Source organism: Natator depressus, chromosome 9 (assembly GCF_965152275.1).
Source record: "Natator depressus isolate rNatDep1 chromosome 9, rNatDep2.hap1, whole genome shotgun sequence".
In the NCBI taxonomy this organism is placed as follows: Eukaryota; Metazoa; Chordata; order Testudines; family Cheloniidae; genus Natator; species Natator depressus.
Window position 1 is genome coordinate 98,630,213 of NC_134242.1, and position 17,241 is coordinate 98,647,453.

General features: G+C 48.3%; 1 protein-coding gene across 3 annotated transcripts in view; it reads right to left on the reverse strand.

The window, feature by feature from the left end:
- Nucleotides 1-17,241, reverse strand: part of DOCK11 (dedicator of cytokinesis 11) — a 127,918-nt gene that overhangs the window by 47,749 nt on the left and 62,928 nt on the right. For all 3 annotated transcript variants that reach the window (XM_074962760.1, XM_074962759.1, XM_074962761.1), the window contains exons 15-30: nt 16,686-16,808; nt 16,436-16,512; nt 15,704-15,888; nt 15,548-15,613; nt 15,012-15,104; nt 14,483-14,606; nt 13,332-13,453; nt 12,541-12,627; nt 10,784-10,873; nt 8,273-8,391; nt 5,476-5,545; nt 5,263-5,388; nt 4,480-4,551; nt 3,921-4,067; nt 1,899-1,982; nt 1,298-1,409 (exon numbers count right to left, since the gene is read on the reverse strand). In XM_074962760.1, coding sequence (XP_074818861.1) covers nt 1,298-1,409; nt 1,899-1,982; nt 3,921-4,067; nt 4,480-4,551; nt 5,263-5,388; nt 5,476-5,545; nt 8,273-8,391; nt 10,784-10,873; nt 12,541-12,627; nt 13,332-13,453; nt 14,483-14,606; nt 15,012-15,104; nt 15,548-15,613; nt 15,704-15,888; nt 16,436-16,512; nt 16,686-16,808 — 1,697 coding nt within the window. The remainder of the gene's footprint in view (nt 1-1,297; nt 1,410-1,898; nt 1,983-3,920; nt 4,068-4,479; nt 4,552-5,262; nt 5,389-5,475; nt 5,546-8,272; nt 8,392-10,783; nt 10,874-12,540; nt 12,628-13,331; nt 13,454-14,482; nt 14,607-15,011; nt 15,105-15,547; nt 15,614-15,703; nt 15,889-16,435; nt 16,513-16,685; nt 16,809-17,241) is intronic.

Below are 17,241 nucleotides of genomic sequence, written 5' to 3' on the forward strand. Positions count from 1 at the left end.
GCCACTTCTGTCGTGCGCACATTTGAGGAGGGAGCTGTGCCACTTTCTCACGTCAGCCAGATCCTGGTGACTGTGGTGAACCGATTCACACTTATTAACATATGCACGTTTTTTTAAAAGGAAGGAAAATAACTTAAATCACAGAATCATAGAATAGAATATCATGGCAGACACTGGCGGCAGTGAACTACAGGGCGGGGGCTTAGTGGCTTTTCATTTTTCAGTCTGAATGCTGCAAGTACAGAGATGTATGTTAACCAAGTCAGAGCATCCCTGTCCTATTGTGTTAACCGTAAGCAGTCAGCAGACATCCCAGTGTGTCACATCTCCTCTCTTTCCCAGCCACTTCCAGCAGTGCATGCTGTTACACCGGGCCAGACAGACAAAAGGCCAGCTTTATGCGAGTGTGACGGAGATTAGTCTGGGCTGGGCCGCACAGAGAGGTAAGTAATGCGAGAAAACAGACAGGAAGATGCTGATCTGTCCCCAAGCGCTCCAACTGAAGGCAGTTAGCCTTGGAGCTCCCTCGGCGTAGGGCAGTGCTGTTATCTCCATGGGACAGGTGGGGAACCGAGGAGACATCTACGCTGCAGAAAATCCCATGATAGCGAGTCTCAGAGCCTGCAGACTTGGGCTTGCAGGGCTCAAATGACAGTGCTAACAATAGCCATGCAGCCATTCCGGCTCTGGTTCTGAAGCCCAGAAATGGGGGTAGGGCTCGGAGCCTGAGCAGGAATGTTTACACAGCTGTTTTTAGTGCCGTAGCACCAGCCCCGTGAGCCCAAGTCTGTAGACCTGAGCTCTGAGACTTGCCACGGCAGGTTTGATTCCCTCTCCCCACCCCCCCAGTATAGAAATACCCCGAGGCAGAGAGACCTGGTCACCCATTGAGCCAGCAGCACAGCAGGGCATTAAACCAGGTCTCCCGTGTAACAGGCTAGTGCCCCCCCCCCCCCCCCCCGATGGGAACAGCCATCCTCCTTGGGGACGGAGTTCGGAGGTTGTGGGAAAGGGCAGTTAGCTACACTATATTCAACATAGTTACTGAACCCTGTTCAGAAAACAGAGAGAATTTCTCTAGGGCAGCTCTATGGGTTTATTTAAATGTAGGAAATACAGAACGTGTTGACCAAGAGTGTGTCTGTAGTTATGTGGGCCCCGTCACACAGAAACATGAGAATTAAAATGGGGCTCACCGAGGGGCATTCCAGAAAATTAAAACCAAATGCCACCAAGGGAACCCATCAAGGCTGATAAATTAGGGCTCTCTAACCAATTCAATATGAAAAGGACGTACCTTGAACTCTCTGAAGTTTTGGTTTGGCAAAGATCATCGGTAAATTTAAAGGAATGTAATGCTCGTGATTGCAAATTGTTTGCAGAAATTCAAACTTGAATTCAACCAGTATCTGGATAAAAGACATAAGATTTTAGTTGGATTAGCTCACTGCTAGTTGGCATTCAATGTACTTCTTGTTCACCGCTTGCGGACTTAGCACAGGAACAGGCTTTGCACGATAGCAGCTTGGTCTCCATAGTATCAGTAACTGATTAGGGCTGGTTTATATCCTGCTTCCTTCGTCTCTCCAGTCATTATAAGCCACTGTGACCTCCTGTCCTCTGCTACCCTGCTCTTTGTCTCCCATACCCTCTCTTGCTACCCTGGGCCTGATACTCCCTAGCATCTCTGGAGTTTGGTTGCTCCAATTCTCTCAGGTTGTTTGAAAATTTAGAACGGTATTGGTGCTCTTGGAGACACCTCTACACTTAGCTGATATTGCAGCAATTGTGTCCATGTGGCAGCCAATTACAGTGCAAAATAATTACTGCAAAGCTCTGGTTGATGCTGACAAATAACACCCCCCCCAACATGCGATCACAATAAATCCAATGCTCACCTTAGGGTCTTTGCGGCCAAATCCAGAAACGTAGTCATTTATCAAGTTAAAAATAAACCCTCTGTCCATAAATGTCAAGCAGCGCTGCAGAAAGCACAGTGAAGCATGTCAGCAATCATTAGAAAAGAACGTCACCATCCTAAATCTTCTCTACACCCCAAGAGTCAATTCACCAAGAGTCCTGCCAAGAGTCAAGTCCTTCTGCAGGGCTACTCAAGTCCCATGTGATCTATAAACTTTTTTCTCTGAAATGTACTGGATGATCTCACTTCAGCCCTGAAGGGGCAAGAGAAACATTAAACGTGTGACAGGTTTCAGAGTAGCAGCCGTGTTAGTCTGTATCCGCAAAAAGAACAGGAGGACTTGTGGCACCTTAGAGACTAACAAATTTATTTGAGCATAAGCTTTCGTGAGCTACGGCTCACTTCATCGGATGCATTCAGTGGAAAATACAGTGGGGAGATTTTATATAAACAGAGAACATGAAACAATGGGTCAACTGCTGGAAATGGCCCGCCTTGATTACTACTACAAAAGGTTTTTTTCCTCTCCTGCTGGTAATAGCTCACCTTACCTGATCACTCTCGTTACAGTGTGTATGGTAATGTTGGATCATATTAAAGTACTTCTGTATTAAAATCACAAATAAGTTTGATTCCCCATAGTTTAAATTTAAATTCCAGGGTATTACTAATTAAGAGGTCTCTTGGTTTTTGGTACTGTTTCTCTCCCTCTGTGTGTGAAACTTGCAAGCTGCTAATTGTGTTAGTACATTCTAAGACAGAGTCTGTTCTCAAAGCAATTCTTTGTAACAATAACTACTCACACAGAGAGAGACTCAAAGCAATACTCATTCAGTTATTATCCACACCAAGCATCCATCCACATACATCCTCTATCTCTATTTTAATCACAATTGTTAACAAAGCGAGATGAATACAACAATAGAAACAGCACCCAGAGACTCCCCGCCCTTTTGTTGTATTCATCTCGCTTTGTTAACAATTGTGATTAAAACAGAGATAGAGGATGTATGTGGATGGATACTTGGTGTAGATAATAACTGAATGATCAGGGAGGTGCCAGCCTAAGAATCCAGTGTCCATCGGCCGAAGAAGGCGTCAAGTGGAAATAACCAGAGGACCCCCGGAGGGCAGACTGGAATCCACCCAACAGCTTCAAGGATGGGAGAACCAAAGAACAAGATAACATCTGGCAGCACGGAGCCGTCAGGAATGTGCCATCTGCTGATTGATTCAGCAACAGCATGATGAAGCAATTCCCACAGACTGGCACAGGAAGAAATTCCTATAAAAATGGACTCTAGAAAGTGAGAACTTTGGGGTCTGATTCTGCAAACCAACTTCCAGGAGCATCAGACGAGCATCTGACGAGGCCCTGCTCCCTCCTCATGTCCAGGTCACCTGGCCAGTGGCTTGGCATGAGCAGCTCTAAGGCTGGTAGCTATGATAACAACCTTGCAGAACCTGTGTGTGCGTTTGTATGAATGAATGTGTGAATAAATATGAGATTGAATGGAATGTTATAGCTATAACTAACTGCTTACTATGAGTCTTTCTGTATTCACAATAAATGTGGTATTTTCCCTTTTCCCCTTTAATAAGATCCTGCTGGTTTTTATTTTATTGGTATAACACCCAATGTTTCATTTTCTCTGTGTATATAAAATCTCCCCACTGTATTTTCCACTGCATGCATCCGATGAAGTGAGCTGTAGCTCACGAAAGCTTATGCTCAAATAAATTAAATGTGTGCACTCTCATTTTAATCAAAGCTTTGGCACAGCTGCTAGGTATGATGGCAGGCCCCATACTAAAAGTGGAGAATCCTCATTGCTTCTTACCTGCAACAAAAGCTAACCATGACAGAAAGAGCCTGAGTCACTGGATGTGCAGGGATGACGCAGCCAAGCCATGTTTGCCTGGCTTGTGAATTCACAGCCTGTTCAGTGGTAGCTATCTTTTATTTATTAAGCCTGGGAGAGAGCAGGAAATGACTGACCTTCAGGAAGTTAGCCAAGCTAAAGCTGACACTCCTTGACTCCTCGGGGATTTCACTGTAGCGAATAGTCACGTGGGGAATTAGGGCAAGAAGCAGTGACTGTAAAACCCGATGGTAGGATTCAGGAAACCGCTGGGCTCTGGGAAGCTGAAACCAAACACAAACCACAGTGCACAATCAGGTCTGAGAGGAGTCACTGTGCAAGCTCCCTTTAATCACTCACAGAAAGAAATGTTGAGCTACACACCAGAAAATAGTGTGGCGGGGACACTACAGGAGAATAGCCTACTACTGCTACCAACTAACGGAGCTACTCCTTTAGCTCAAGTACAGGAGGTCTGTGCTGCACTGACCATAAGAAAAAGACCACAAATGTTTACAGAGACAAAGTTACAATGGAGGGGAAGTGAGGAGAGAGAAGAAAAAAGAATCTGGCTGGGTGTTTTCTGGTTTGTTTAGAAAGATTTACACTTTTTTTTTTTCAAGTTTGCAAAGTAGCTGTCTGAATGAATATTGCCTTGTGACATCTCTCGTACGGGTCATGGGCAGTCACGCTTACCTTGATTTTGTTTTCCTCTAACAGGTACATTGCCATCGACTTTGCCAGCGCTTCAAAGAAAAACCAGGAGTACTAGAACAAAGAAATGGAGATCAGTTCAATCTCCCAGCAAGATCGAGCGCATTGGTCTGAATCAGAAAATGCAGGACTGTAATGACTGGAGGAGTAATACGAATGACAGTTTAAACCAAGCGCATCCCTGAAATCAACGGGTCTCCCTCAGGTGCAAGGGTCTGCCTGGAGAAGATCCATTTGCAGGAGCAGGGGCTATGTCGTTATGCAAAGGCACATAGGAAGGGCCAGCTGACGTCACTGGGGCTGGAATGGGGGGTAAGGCAGCGCATGACTGGGTCCAAAGAACGTTACGCATGGACAGAGGGAGAGCACAGAAAGGGCAGTGTTCCTAGGCTACAGGAGGCAGAAATGCGGGGTCTCCCGGGGAATGCAAAATCAGCATTGTAAGGAACACTCCCCCTGAGTGGAGTCTGGAAAGGAGCGAGATTGTACGTCAGCTGAATGAGTACAATTGCACACGGAGAAATCCACGAGGTGCATCATACTAGGAATCACAGTCACAGCTGTCTCTCCAGCAGGGAGAGCAGGGATCAGTGTCTGCTAGGAGGGGGGCCTGGGAACAGATTACAAAGGCTCGCCCGGGCACACTGAGGCTCTGATCCTGTGGATGGGTTTGAGAGGGCAGAAGCGGCTTTGTAACACGGAGCCCCTGATCTTTCCCCCTTTCTTCTCCGACACTTTACAGTAAATGGCCAGCTACCCCTTTACCTTGAGCAGCTTATTGATGGCTAGAAAATCTGCTGACTGCTTGAGCACTGTGGCCATTGCAATGGCCAGGATTTCATGGGTCGTCTTCGCCTGTGAGGCGCTGGGTCTCTCTGCACGGAAGCCGTACTACAAAGGAACAGGGACATCGTCAGGCCAGTGAGGTGCTTTCTCGCGGTGAGGAATTTACCGGACCAGAGCATTGTCCTGACTGACCTTTATGAAGGACCGTAAGTAATGATCTAGACCTTCCTCATGGCACTTGGACACGATGTGGAGAAGAACCCTACAAAAACAAACCATAGGGTTCTGCTCACTACAGAGCACTCGGTGATGTGCAAGGGTTAGCTCATCCAGCTGGCGAACAGAGAGCATTCGGGCTTCATCCGACTGCAACAGTAGCCTAGCAGCCAGAGGCCCTGCGGCTGGTGTGATTCGACACCTCCTGAGTCTGAGCCCTTTGGCAGGAGGAGGTTCACCCCAGAGACATTCTAGCCCGACGGAATGCCCTCAAACTCCAGTGGGGGTGAGAGAGAGGGGGCTGGGGCTAGGGCAGGACAGAGGCCACCTTGCCCTCTACTCCCAATGTGTGCAAGCCTGCAGCGTTTGGCTAAACTCTATGGGCCTGATTCTCCTCTCTTACTGGTGTAAGTCATAAGGCGCTGCAGTGGAGAGGCACTAGTGTCATAAGTGAACCAGGCCCCAGAGATGTTTAACACGCCACTTGGTTTACCTGCATTTTGACTGGGTCTTAGATCACCAGGAGCAAAAGGTGTTTTAAAAAGCAACTTTACTATTCACTGCTAGGCCTGGGGTTTCCTCTCTGCGTCTCTCTCAGCTGGGCCAAGAGAGACCTGCAGCCCAGCCAGCTGCCCTCTGGCTTTCACCCCCTCGCCCAGACTGGGGCTTGCGAACACTGCAAGGGGATCTTCAAATTCCAACACAAGCTAGTTTTCACTGGAGATTTAAAACCTGTGGAACCTTCCCACTGGCCCTGGGGTTTCTCAAATCTATTTTTTCCAAAATTGAAATCAACCCAGCAGAGTCATTGGAAGGGGCCAACTGAGCAACGCCCACCCACATTCCTCTTCGCACTGAGTCTTCTCCTCCAGACCCTTCTGCCAGGAACGCTCCACGGCTCCACTCCCCAGTAACCTCTCCAGACCCTTTCCTCCTGAATGACTCTTCTGCACAGGGGCGGCGAGGTGTATGGGCCCGTGGTGCCCGCACTACACCAATTTGCCAGCATGGGGGCCCGACTCCACCGAAGTTCAGAGCTGGGTCTCTCCCCCAGCCCCGCCTGCCACCCCCGGGCGATTTAAAAGGGCCCCCGCTGCCATCACCAGCAGCGCAATGGGGCTAGGGCGCCGTCCTGCCCGCCCGCTCCACTTCTGGAAGCGGCCAGCATGTCCTTGCAGCCCCTGGGGGGGCGTCTCCACATGCTGCCCCCGCCCCGAGCTGTGGCCAGTGGGAGCTGCGGGAGCAGTGCCTGTGGGCAGCGGCACCTGGAGACCCTTCCGGCCCCTGGCCTAGGAGCTGCTGTCAGTGGGGGGTGCGGGTTGCTTTCGGGAGCTGCCCAAGGTAAGCACTGCACCCCTGTTCCCGCTCCTACACCCCTGCCCCAGCCCAGACCCCACAACCAAATTCCCTCCCAGAGCCCGCCCCCTGCACCCCAACCCCCTGCCCAGACCCCACAACCAAACTCCCTCCCAGAGCCCACCCCCTGCACCCCAACCCCCTGCCCCAGCCCAGACCCCACAACCAAACTCCCTCCCAGAGCCTGCCCCCTGCAACTCCTCCTGCACCCCAACCCCCTGCCCCAGTCCAGAGCCCGCCCCCTGCACCCTCTCCCATACCCCAACCCCCTGCCCCAGCCCAGAGCCTGCACCCAAACTCCCTCCCAGAGCCTTAGGCGGGGGAGTGGGGTAGCAGGACTCAGACCCACACCGCCAATGTTATACAAACCTGCCACCCCTGCATCTTAACCATAAGCTGTGCATTAAGGGGAATGAGACTTTATACATGGCCATGCAGCACCATGCACGTTCAGCACGAGGATCCATGGGTCTTGAACCTGGGGCCCCTGGGTCGCCGGGCAGCCTTCATATCCCAACAGCCATCCAGCAGCTTACTAGCACAGGGTGGGCTAAGCAGCTAATGGAATCCTAGCCCCCCTCAGGGGCACCGCCCACAGGAGTCCTGATTGAAGGAGCGCCTGACCCACCGATTGGCCCAGCTGCACTATTTCAGCCAGAAAGAGGAACAGGAAGTTGGCTGTGCAGGTGGTGAGCTCCTGGCTTGCTGCTACGTTGGACCTGCCTTCCAGTCTTGCCTGCTTCCCTGACCAGCTCGGGGTTCCTGTCCCTGCTCTTCCGGCTCTGACCTTCAGCTCGGACTCTGGGCTCTGGCATCCCGCTCAGACCTCTAGGCCTCACCGCCCATGTCCCAGCCCGTAACAAGCAGTGCTGTGAAAGTGATTCTTAATAATATTAGAGTCGAACCGATTCTAATTCAGGCTCTAGGACCTGGTGGGAAGTGACAGCTCAGAGTAGACAAGTGACTCTAGTCTCACTCAAACAATGTGAGGATCCTCAAGACAATTGGGGTCAGATTCTGCAACCTTTACTCATGTTGAGTAACATTTACTCCTGCCCCAAACAGGACCACTCACAAGAGCAAATTCTACCCCGCACAGCTCAGAAAGAGCCTGGCCCTCCAAAAATAAAGTTTTGAAGCCAAGAAGTAAAATAACAAAAGAGGGAGAATCAAATTCCCCTGATCTCTGACTTCATCTCCAAATACTTTTAAATAAAGGCAAGATCTTTTGCTAAAGCAAGCTGACTTCCCGCTCTGTTTGTGGAGGTCAGTAAGACCTTTAAGAGAAATGTAAGTTGCGGGAATGCTAAGTTTTTTCTTTTTTTGATGATGGAATGTCAGAATTCCTTTGAAAAAGTCTGAATTACAGCTTCATATTTATAATGGAAGAAAGCAGCACTGGTTAGCAGACTCTTACATGGTGCAGTTGACAGCTACTTCATCCTCCTGGCTCACATTTGTGAGGACTCTGAACAGTTGCATAAGAATTACTGGTAGAAACTGTATCATCACTTGGCTCTCCATGGCGTGCAAACACTAGAACAAAGGTTCAAAACACATGGCTATTAGCCTGATGTGTTACAGATGTTGCCCTGTGTTTACTTTGCACAGAAACTTTAGCACCAGTGCAGGCATTAATAAAGGCCAGGCCTCTTCCCAATTGGAAAGAAGGAAGGAGAGGTTGGAATTACCCAGCCAGCTGCTCACACCAGCAAATGTAAATCATTTCCAGGGCTCATAAATACTACCCTCAGATGTGCCCGGACAGCTTGAGCGCTGTCTTGGAGCAACTCAGCTGCCTTTACAAGAAGTCATGTGCTCGCTCCGAAGGGCCCCATATATCCAAACGGTTAAAGCTGAAGTTTTGATCCCAAGTCTCTTTTTGTGATTAGGGGAAAACTTTCAAAAGCAACTCCGGCACTTTGGTGCCTAACTCCCACTGATGTGCAAGGGTACTCAGGCTCCCAAGTGCCCACTTTTGAAGATGGGACTTAGGAGCTTTCAAAAGTTTGACCCTGTGAGTTTAAATATGAACTCACTGATGTCACTCAGCCATTCCCCAGGCCCAAGTCCATATTTAGGGACCTAAATAAAAGTGGCCTCATTTTCAGAGGTGCTAAGCTCTGCCTCAGACACGGACTCCCTCTATGGCCTTGACAATGTGACAACATCTCTGCCTCAGTTTCCCCATCTGTGAAAGAGGCCTAACAATCGCTGTTTGCCTATCTCATGGGGTTGAGGCTTCATTAGATTATGTTTGTAAAGTGTTTTGAACATGGAAACTACTATTTAAGTGCTCACCATTATTATTAAAGGTGTGATTATTTTTTATTCCTTAAACCAATATTTAGATCTATGACATAGATCCAATGATTTTTAACGCTAAATGATCTACCTCTTTGCTATTGAATCACACTTGAAGACAGGTTCTTATCATAAAGCTATCAGAAGGGGTGAACAGAAAGTTTTTGTTCTGTTCAGAAGTTACTGTTTATAAAAACTTGGGCCTGATCCTACAACCCACCTTCCGATTTCAGTGGGATCGCTCACCTGCATCAGGACTGGGGTTCCTTTAAAACTAAAATTCAAGTCTGAGCTATTGGCCACAGGGGCCAAATTTCAGGCTGGCAAAAAAAAAAAAAATGGTGTACACAGGTTATAAATGTCTGAAAATAAGAGACGACGCTAATCCAAGGGCCTCTTCAGTACCTACAGCAGCTTGAGATTACAGGTGTAATATAAACGATCATTACACCTTTGGGAAATCATTGATGCTAGCTAGGTTCAATGTAGCAAACCCACCTGCGATACCAGGAAACATTCTGTGCCTTATGTGCCTGTGACATCTGCCAGTTGAGAGAATTACTCCCACGTTTACGGGAAACTGCCGGTATGAATGGGCACTATTTGGACTTTTACCACTAGAGGGCGCTCGGAAGCTGCACAAATGCCACTACGTTCACACCCTCATAAAAATCAGAATGAACGTGAAAACAGCGGCGAGCATTTCTGAGCGAATCACGCAGGCAGAGAGGAGAGCGCACTTCTGAAAGAGCAGAACCCGGGGAACATTAACTCGGGTGAAGGAGGGCGTTGTATTTTAACATGCGCTGCTCAGGATCTCACAAGGACAGCGACCTTGGCCTCATTCTAGTTTTTGAGGGTCTGACCCAATTTCCAATGCTGTCAATGGAAAACTCTTGTCAACATCAGTGGGAGCTGGGTCAGACCCTAATGGGTGCGGAGAGGAGGGTCCTTTCTCACAGGGGCTCCGCCGTTCCCTAAAAACAGACCCTGCTGCAGTGCGTGCCAGACATCTGAGCAGAACCAATTATCTGTGCTGTGCCAGGAGACGCACGGCACTTCACAGCTCGTCGGTCCCTGCCTTGAGGCGTTTGCAGTGCGAAGAGATAGGGCAGAGCAGGAAATGACATCAGAAAAGGGGGGGGCTTCCCTGAAATCAGGGAAGGACTGGACTGGTCTGTAACACAGTGCCCCATTGCGTTTGGTGAATGGTCTCTCTTTAGCCTCTTGATATTTAATTTTAACACAACATGAAGTGGCTACTGAAGCTACGCCCGCCGCCCGCACTGTAAGGCGCATATAGCGCAGAAGCATTGCGTCATGTGTTCTAGTAACTAGGGACTAATACTGATGAGCGTACATATACCGGACTTTTAACTCCAGTGATAAGCCACTTACTTTCTTTCTCGGCATGGGGCTGCTGACTCATAGGTATCCAGAGTTACAGATGCACATACTAGAAAGCATTATTGAGATCAGTAACTCTATTACTGTCCCACAGTAGCCTTTAAAGCCCCACTTGCATACTCCACATGGAATACTTAGTTGTGACTGAGTGACTTGAAAGGCCATCTGGGTATTCACCAATGGACAGTAAAAAGGGTCAGGGAAAGACACTGTTCACCTTCAGATATTTAACAAGCTCTCCTGGAACTTCTTTAGCTCCTGCCTGAACCAGCTGGCAGTACTGGAAGAATTTGTGCAGGTGCAAGTCCTGAAAGAGAGATGAAAAAACAAACAAAATTCAATTAATCAGCTTCAACCTTGGTCAGTCTTTCCTACCCCACATTTCCCAGATCTGCAAACCTACCTCTATCCGCCTCTGCAACAGTGCCCGGCGCGTGGCATAGCCTGATCTCAGCCCTGCCAGGACCTCTTCAACTGCCCTCCCCACATCCCAGTTCCCTAGACCCCAGCCCATGCAGAACACTGCTCCCTGCCTTTTCAGATGCACACAGAAGCATGGCCACATAGCCACCCTCTTCAAACGACTCCTCTGGCTCCCTGTTCTTTTCAGCATTAATGCAAAACAGCGGCCTCGGTAGGCTTGTACCAATCTGCATCACGATTGTGTCTTTCTGGCTAGCCCCTCCCCACACAGTCTGCTCAGCATCAGCCTCCTCCTGTCCCTTCTTAGTCCCAGCACTGGTAGGGCAAAAGCTTTCTCCTCCTAGCTCCTAATATTTGAAACAGCCTTGCTGTGTCCGCTTGCCTCACTGATCCCCCCCTTTCTCCCCTGCCTATGTCCCTTCATTTCTCTCTCCCTCTGATCTTACAGTTTATTAGTGGGGTATTTACCTCTGAAAAGATTTGGGGGCACAGTTTGTACGAAGGGTGCAGTGTATGTGGGCTTGTGCTGTTGCTACCGACACCACCACAGAGTTAAGAGCGAAAAGCATGCTTAAACATCACAAAAGGCATAAAAAGCCCAAGCTAAAATGAGCCAGCTGCACACCAAGGCCAGGTCTACACTTACAAATCTCAGCCTGGCCTACCTCTGGCACTCGGGGGTGTGAAAAATCCCCACCTCTGAGCACCGAAGCTCTGCTGTCCTATCGTCCGGTGTAGACACAGCTCAGTCGATGGAAGAACGTTGCTGTCACTCAGCGGGGAGGTGGAGTTCCACTCCGATGGAAAACCCCTTCCAAGGCTGTGGTCTGCGTCTACACTACAGGGTTATGCTGGCACAGCTCTGGGGCTATAGTCCCCCTAGTGTCGACACGGCCTTGAACATGGCCCACGACACCACAGCATTGCTGCACACACAGTGCAGCTCCCTTGACACTCGCACAGTCACAGCGATGATCTCAGGGTCAGGGTCAGGCGCTGGGGATATGAAACCTGTCATCACGAGTTTGACCTACTCAGGAGGGTCAGGTGAACAATTTCCCATTTTTTCCTATGAGAAACGGGGCTTGTGACTCAATGAAGGTTGTTGCGGAAAGTGCTGTCTGGGGCGAAGTGTGACACTTGGTCAAAACCCCAAAACTTTTCTTTTGGGGATGAAAAGACAAAATTGCCTACAGGAAAAATGCATTTTCCAACCCGCTCAGCGACTCAGGCTTCCATAGCGCCTGCGGGTTGTAGCGTGACCAGCAAAGGGAATGCCAGCACGTCTTGCGGCGCTCTCTCAGCTCCGACTGCTCCTTATGCTCCCAGTCCAGAAGAAGGGAGAGGAGAGGAGAGTAAACAAGCCGTAACCTGCTATTACATAGACTCTCCCAGTTCTATGCTGCAGAGCTCTGATCCCTTTCTTAATACCCTAAACCCAGCAGCAACAGAGTAGTTCAAATCATTTTATTCCAACGCTCCCTCCAAGCTCATCGTTACAAGGTCTTGCTACCACTATGCTACTGGTGAGGAATGAGACGGTGCGCTTACCTGGGTGTAAATGGTTGACTCCAAGTGGATTTTGATCTTCAACAGTGGCTTTGCTCCATCGACCCATTTAACATCAACGCTCGGCTGCTACGAACAGGAAATAACAAATAAATTGGTTAGTCTCTAAGGTGCCACAAGTATTCCTTTTCTTTTTGCGAATACAGACTAACACGGCTGCTACTCTGAAACCAGAAAATATTCAGCTACGTGGTTGCAGACATTTGCAGATGAGAACAAGGCTTTATGCAGCTGGCTCTTTATTCAGCCCCGCATTTAAATGCTCACTGCCTGCACAAAGTCTGGCGAAATGGGCTTTGCGTGGCACAGGAGAATGGAGTCGTCCTTCAACCCAGAGTGCACCCTGCAGCCGCTCTGTTCCCAGCCTGCAGCAGGGAACGTGGCCTGCGGCACTTCATCAGCCACTGAATCCACATAATACATGTGCCCACGAGCCAGGTACCACACACACCTGCCCACTCCACACTGCACCCGGGGAGACACACTGGGACTCACATGGTGAGCATGGAATAAAGGACCAGGAAGAGAGACGGACGTAGCACATGGAGTCCCCTACAAAGCCTGTACTTGTCTAAGGCCCAGGCAGTAACACCATGGTGCATTAGGGGTCTTTTGCAGTCTACTGATGGTGGGTGAAGTTGGGGCAGGACTTTCTGGATGGACAGGCATGGCTAAGATGATCTGTGGGGCAAATGCAAACCCAAGGCTTGAAATGGTAACAGACGTAGCTTTCTTCTCTCTATGTTTAAGTGTATTTTAAAAGCTCTTCCTACCCTGCGCGACTCCATGTCCCCAGGGCTCAGGTAGCCAGGTGGAAGATTGGCTGAAACGGGTAAATGCTGCTCAAAGGTGATAATGCGACCATCCTTCAGCAAAGGGAGCCAGGCAAATCCCACTGCGAAAAGAGTCAATGAGCAGAGGTTAATGTACCCGCACAGGTGTGCGTTCAGCCCGGTTTCTCATGAGACTCGGAGCCGTGGCCAAGACTCACCCGCCCAGGGAAGCTAACCCAGCGACTGGGAACTGTCCTCCACCCGCCTTACTCTGACAAAATCCCTTCCGCAGAGTCAGCGGCTGAAATTCACGTGACACCAGCTGCGACCCTCAGTGGGGCTGCAAAGCAAATAGCCTTTGTGCTGGCTTAATTCACAGTGGTGAACTTCCCCCAGCGAGCATTGCCTGAGGGAGGACGGCAGGCACAAATGCCGAGCTCAATAGGACCTCAATGGGGAAAGTTACACATACGCCCTGATCCTGCACCAGCCTGCCACTTTACTCCCATGGGTAGTCCCATTGCAGCCAATGGGACTTCTCATGCAAGTAAAGGTAAGAATATGCAGAAGAGTTTGCAGGAGAAGAATGAGGGGGGATTTGATAGCTGCTTTCAACTACCTGAGAGGTGGTTCCAGAGAGGGTGGTTCTAGACTATTCTCAGTGGTAGCAGATGACAGAACAAGGAGTAACGGTCTCAAGTTGCAGTGGGGGAGATTTAGGTTGGCTATTAGGAAAAACTTTTTCACTAGGAGGGTGGTGAAACACCGGAATGCGTTACCTAGGGAGGTGGTAGAATCTCCTTCCTTAGAAGTTTTTAAGGTCAGGCTTGACAAAGCCCTGGCTGGGATGATTTAATTGGGGATTGGTCCTGCTTTGAGCAGGGGGTGGGACTAGATGACCTCCTGAGGTCCCTTCCAACCCTGAGATTCTACGATTCGAGGATGGAGGCAGTAGTTTGTATTTTAGTAGCCACTAACCCATTGTGCTGCTTCTTGTAGTAGGGGTTACATGATTCATTTGTTCATAAGAAGATGAAAACAGACTAGTACCTTAAATCACAAACAGTGTTTTCTTTTTATTCAGCTCTTTACATTTATTCCCATCGCTGAGTTTTAGATTTTAAGGGCTATATCTTAAGGAGAAAACATACCTGGAGTTTCAATGGAGTCCTGTTTTTTCATTGATGCCTTGGTGTTAATTTCACAGCTGACATGATAGAAGGTGAAGAGCAAATGATGCTTTTGATGGAGATGAATTGGAAGCTCAATTTTAATCTAAAATGATACCATGACAGATAATACTGGATTTATAATTGTCAAGTTATACTGTAAGCTCTCTTATTTACTGAAGTTTTACTGTCATTTTCAGAATCACACATTGTGTTGCAGATATTACTGCACATCTTTGAACTCGACCATGTAACAGTTTCATCACAACTGTGTATTACTTGTACATTGTGACCATAACCTTACAGTAATAACACCACGTACTAGGAAAGCAAGAGACCAGAAAACAAACTGACATTAAAAACTGAAAATCACTGAGCAGATGGGCCGATGTTTATTTCCCCCCCGTTCCATATCCAGCTGTACAGAAAGAGGTGCTGAAGTTCTCTGTGGCTTTGGGAAACCCATGAAAGGCTACTATTTCCCACAGCTGTTCTAGAGTTGAGTTTTTACCTCATCGTAGAATTCTGGACTTTGGTTATGATGCAACACGATGGCGTAGGCATTTGCTGTCAGGAGGGGTCCTCCAGGCTTGCCATAGATACACTGGAATGAAGGCAAGTGACATGTTGGATCAAAGGCAGCTGTCACTCAAATTTGCCAACCAGAATAATGAAATACATTGGAAAGAGAAAATACTGACATTTTTCTAGATGCTCTTCTTCAGCTCGGAGAGACCATTTGATTGGAGGATAGGTCCATCAATGGCTATTAGCCAGGATGGGCAGGGATGGTTTGCCAGAAAGTGGGAATGGGTGACAGGGGATGGATCACTTGATGATTCCCTGTTCTGTTCATTCCCTCTGAAACACCTGGCATTGGCCACTGTTGGCAGACAGGATACTGGGCTAGATGGACCTTTGGTCTGACCCAGTATGGCCATTCTTGGGTTCTTATGGAGACACTCAGTACTACGCCATATTAACCCAATGAAGTGCCCAATTCTATATACATTTGTTTATGGATTCAAAAATGGATTATGACCCAACCTTCAAAGCTTGGGCATCAGCTTCATCTGAGTCCTTGAATTCCATGCAGACCACGATATTCCTTGCCTGGATTGAAGAAGAATGGGAGAGTAAGCTACAAGTTTTAGATCGGAGACGTGGTGAGCGTCTGTATGGCCCGTGTTCCATGTGACTCACCTTTGCAAATGTTTTCTGGCTGTCATATTTTAAATGCAAGGGGTACACGTAGAGATGATTTTTGTAAATAGTGAAGGGATAACGGTATTTCGCCACGTCTGGGACAAACTCCTCCACCTCAACGGTGATGTTCTCATGGCCCTTTTCAAAAGGCTTTATAGGGATGTAAGAGGCAGTAACACAATCTAAAGAGGAAGGAGAAGTTGAGATAAGCGGGTGTCTGACAAACATGGGAAAGACAGCAAATGCAACGTGCCACTGCACATTTGACATTCTGCCTTTGCCATCACATCCAGGGCTCTCACTGCAGTCAGAGAGCCATGGGTACATGCCCCAAGGTAGAGTCTGTTCCATGCTACTGGGCCAACTTCTCCTGTCAATCACAGGACAGCCACCCCTTCAATGGATCATTAGACTAGTGCAGCCAGAGCTGCCGATTTCCTAAAGCTTGAAAACGAAAGTGCATGGATATGTTCCTTAAGAGAAACCTTTGCTGTTAAGCTCCAGTGAGCTGTCGCTCACGAAAGCTCATGCTCAAATAAATTGGTTAGTCTCTACGGTGCCACTAGTCCTCCTTTTCTTTTTAAAATATCAGTTTCACTACGTGAGTTGCTCATTATCTAACACTGTAAATTCTAGATATTCCTCAGCCATATTCTAGAGAAGCGCGCTATAACTGTTACCAGCATGGTTAGTGTAGTCAATATTTACTTTCTGATTTCTGTTTCTTACTTGAGAATTCCAGAGGGATGCACTCGATAGTGATATTTAAGTGGCCTGGGATAACCTGGAGTTTTGTCTTCTCTGGCCTGTATTAGAAAGCAAGAACAAACTCACCGATCTTGAAAATTCAAGCATGAACAAATTAGCCCCAAATATTTGATCTCTACCGGTGGTTTAGAAACACTCTCGCATCCACACATACTATTTTAAAGAATATTCAAATGCCCACTCAGCCGCTACACCAGTTCCTTACACTCACTTCCTAAACTCTGCCAGCAGCTTCAGCAGATCCTCACTAGAGAGTTTGCCACTGTCTTGTTTATAAAGAGGAGAGAATTTCCCGTCAAGATCCAGAGTACCTTGAGAGTCTTTGAAAACTGGCCTGCAAAAAACAAAAGTGGACACATTTCCCGAGCATTAGTATCAGGGAGCTGTGTGGCTACACACACCAGTCTGTGACACACTCAGCTTCTGCAGCTCCCAAGTGCTGTGCTCTGCCCTGCTATTAACAGTGTATGGAGAAGGAACTGACCCAAAGCCCATCTGTGTCGGGGGAATCTTGTCATTGACTTCAGCGGGCTTGGGGACAAGCTCAAAGGGTGAGATTCACTCCTGTGCAGGCAACACACACAAGTTCTACGCAACACAAATACTCTAACCAGCACACCGGTGGTGTGTAGGATCTGTGCTAGCTCTCTGCAAAGGAATGAACAGCATCCTATGGAAGCTCTTCAGCATGTCCTTGCAATATGAAAACACTGCTCAGGAACCGACATGTATGTACCAAGCCACAGCCCACGCTGACATTCAAGAGT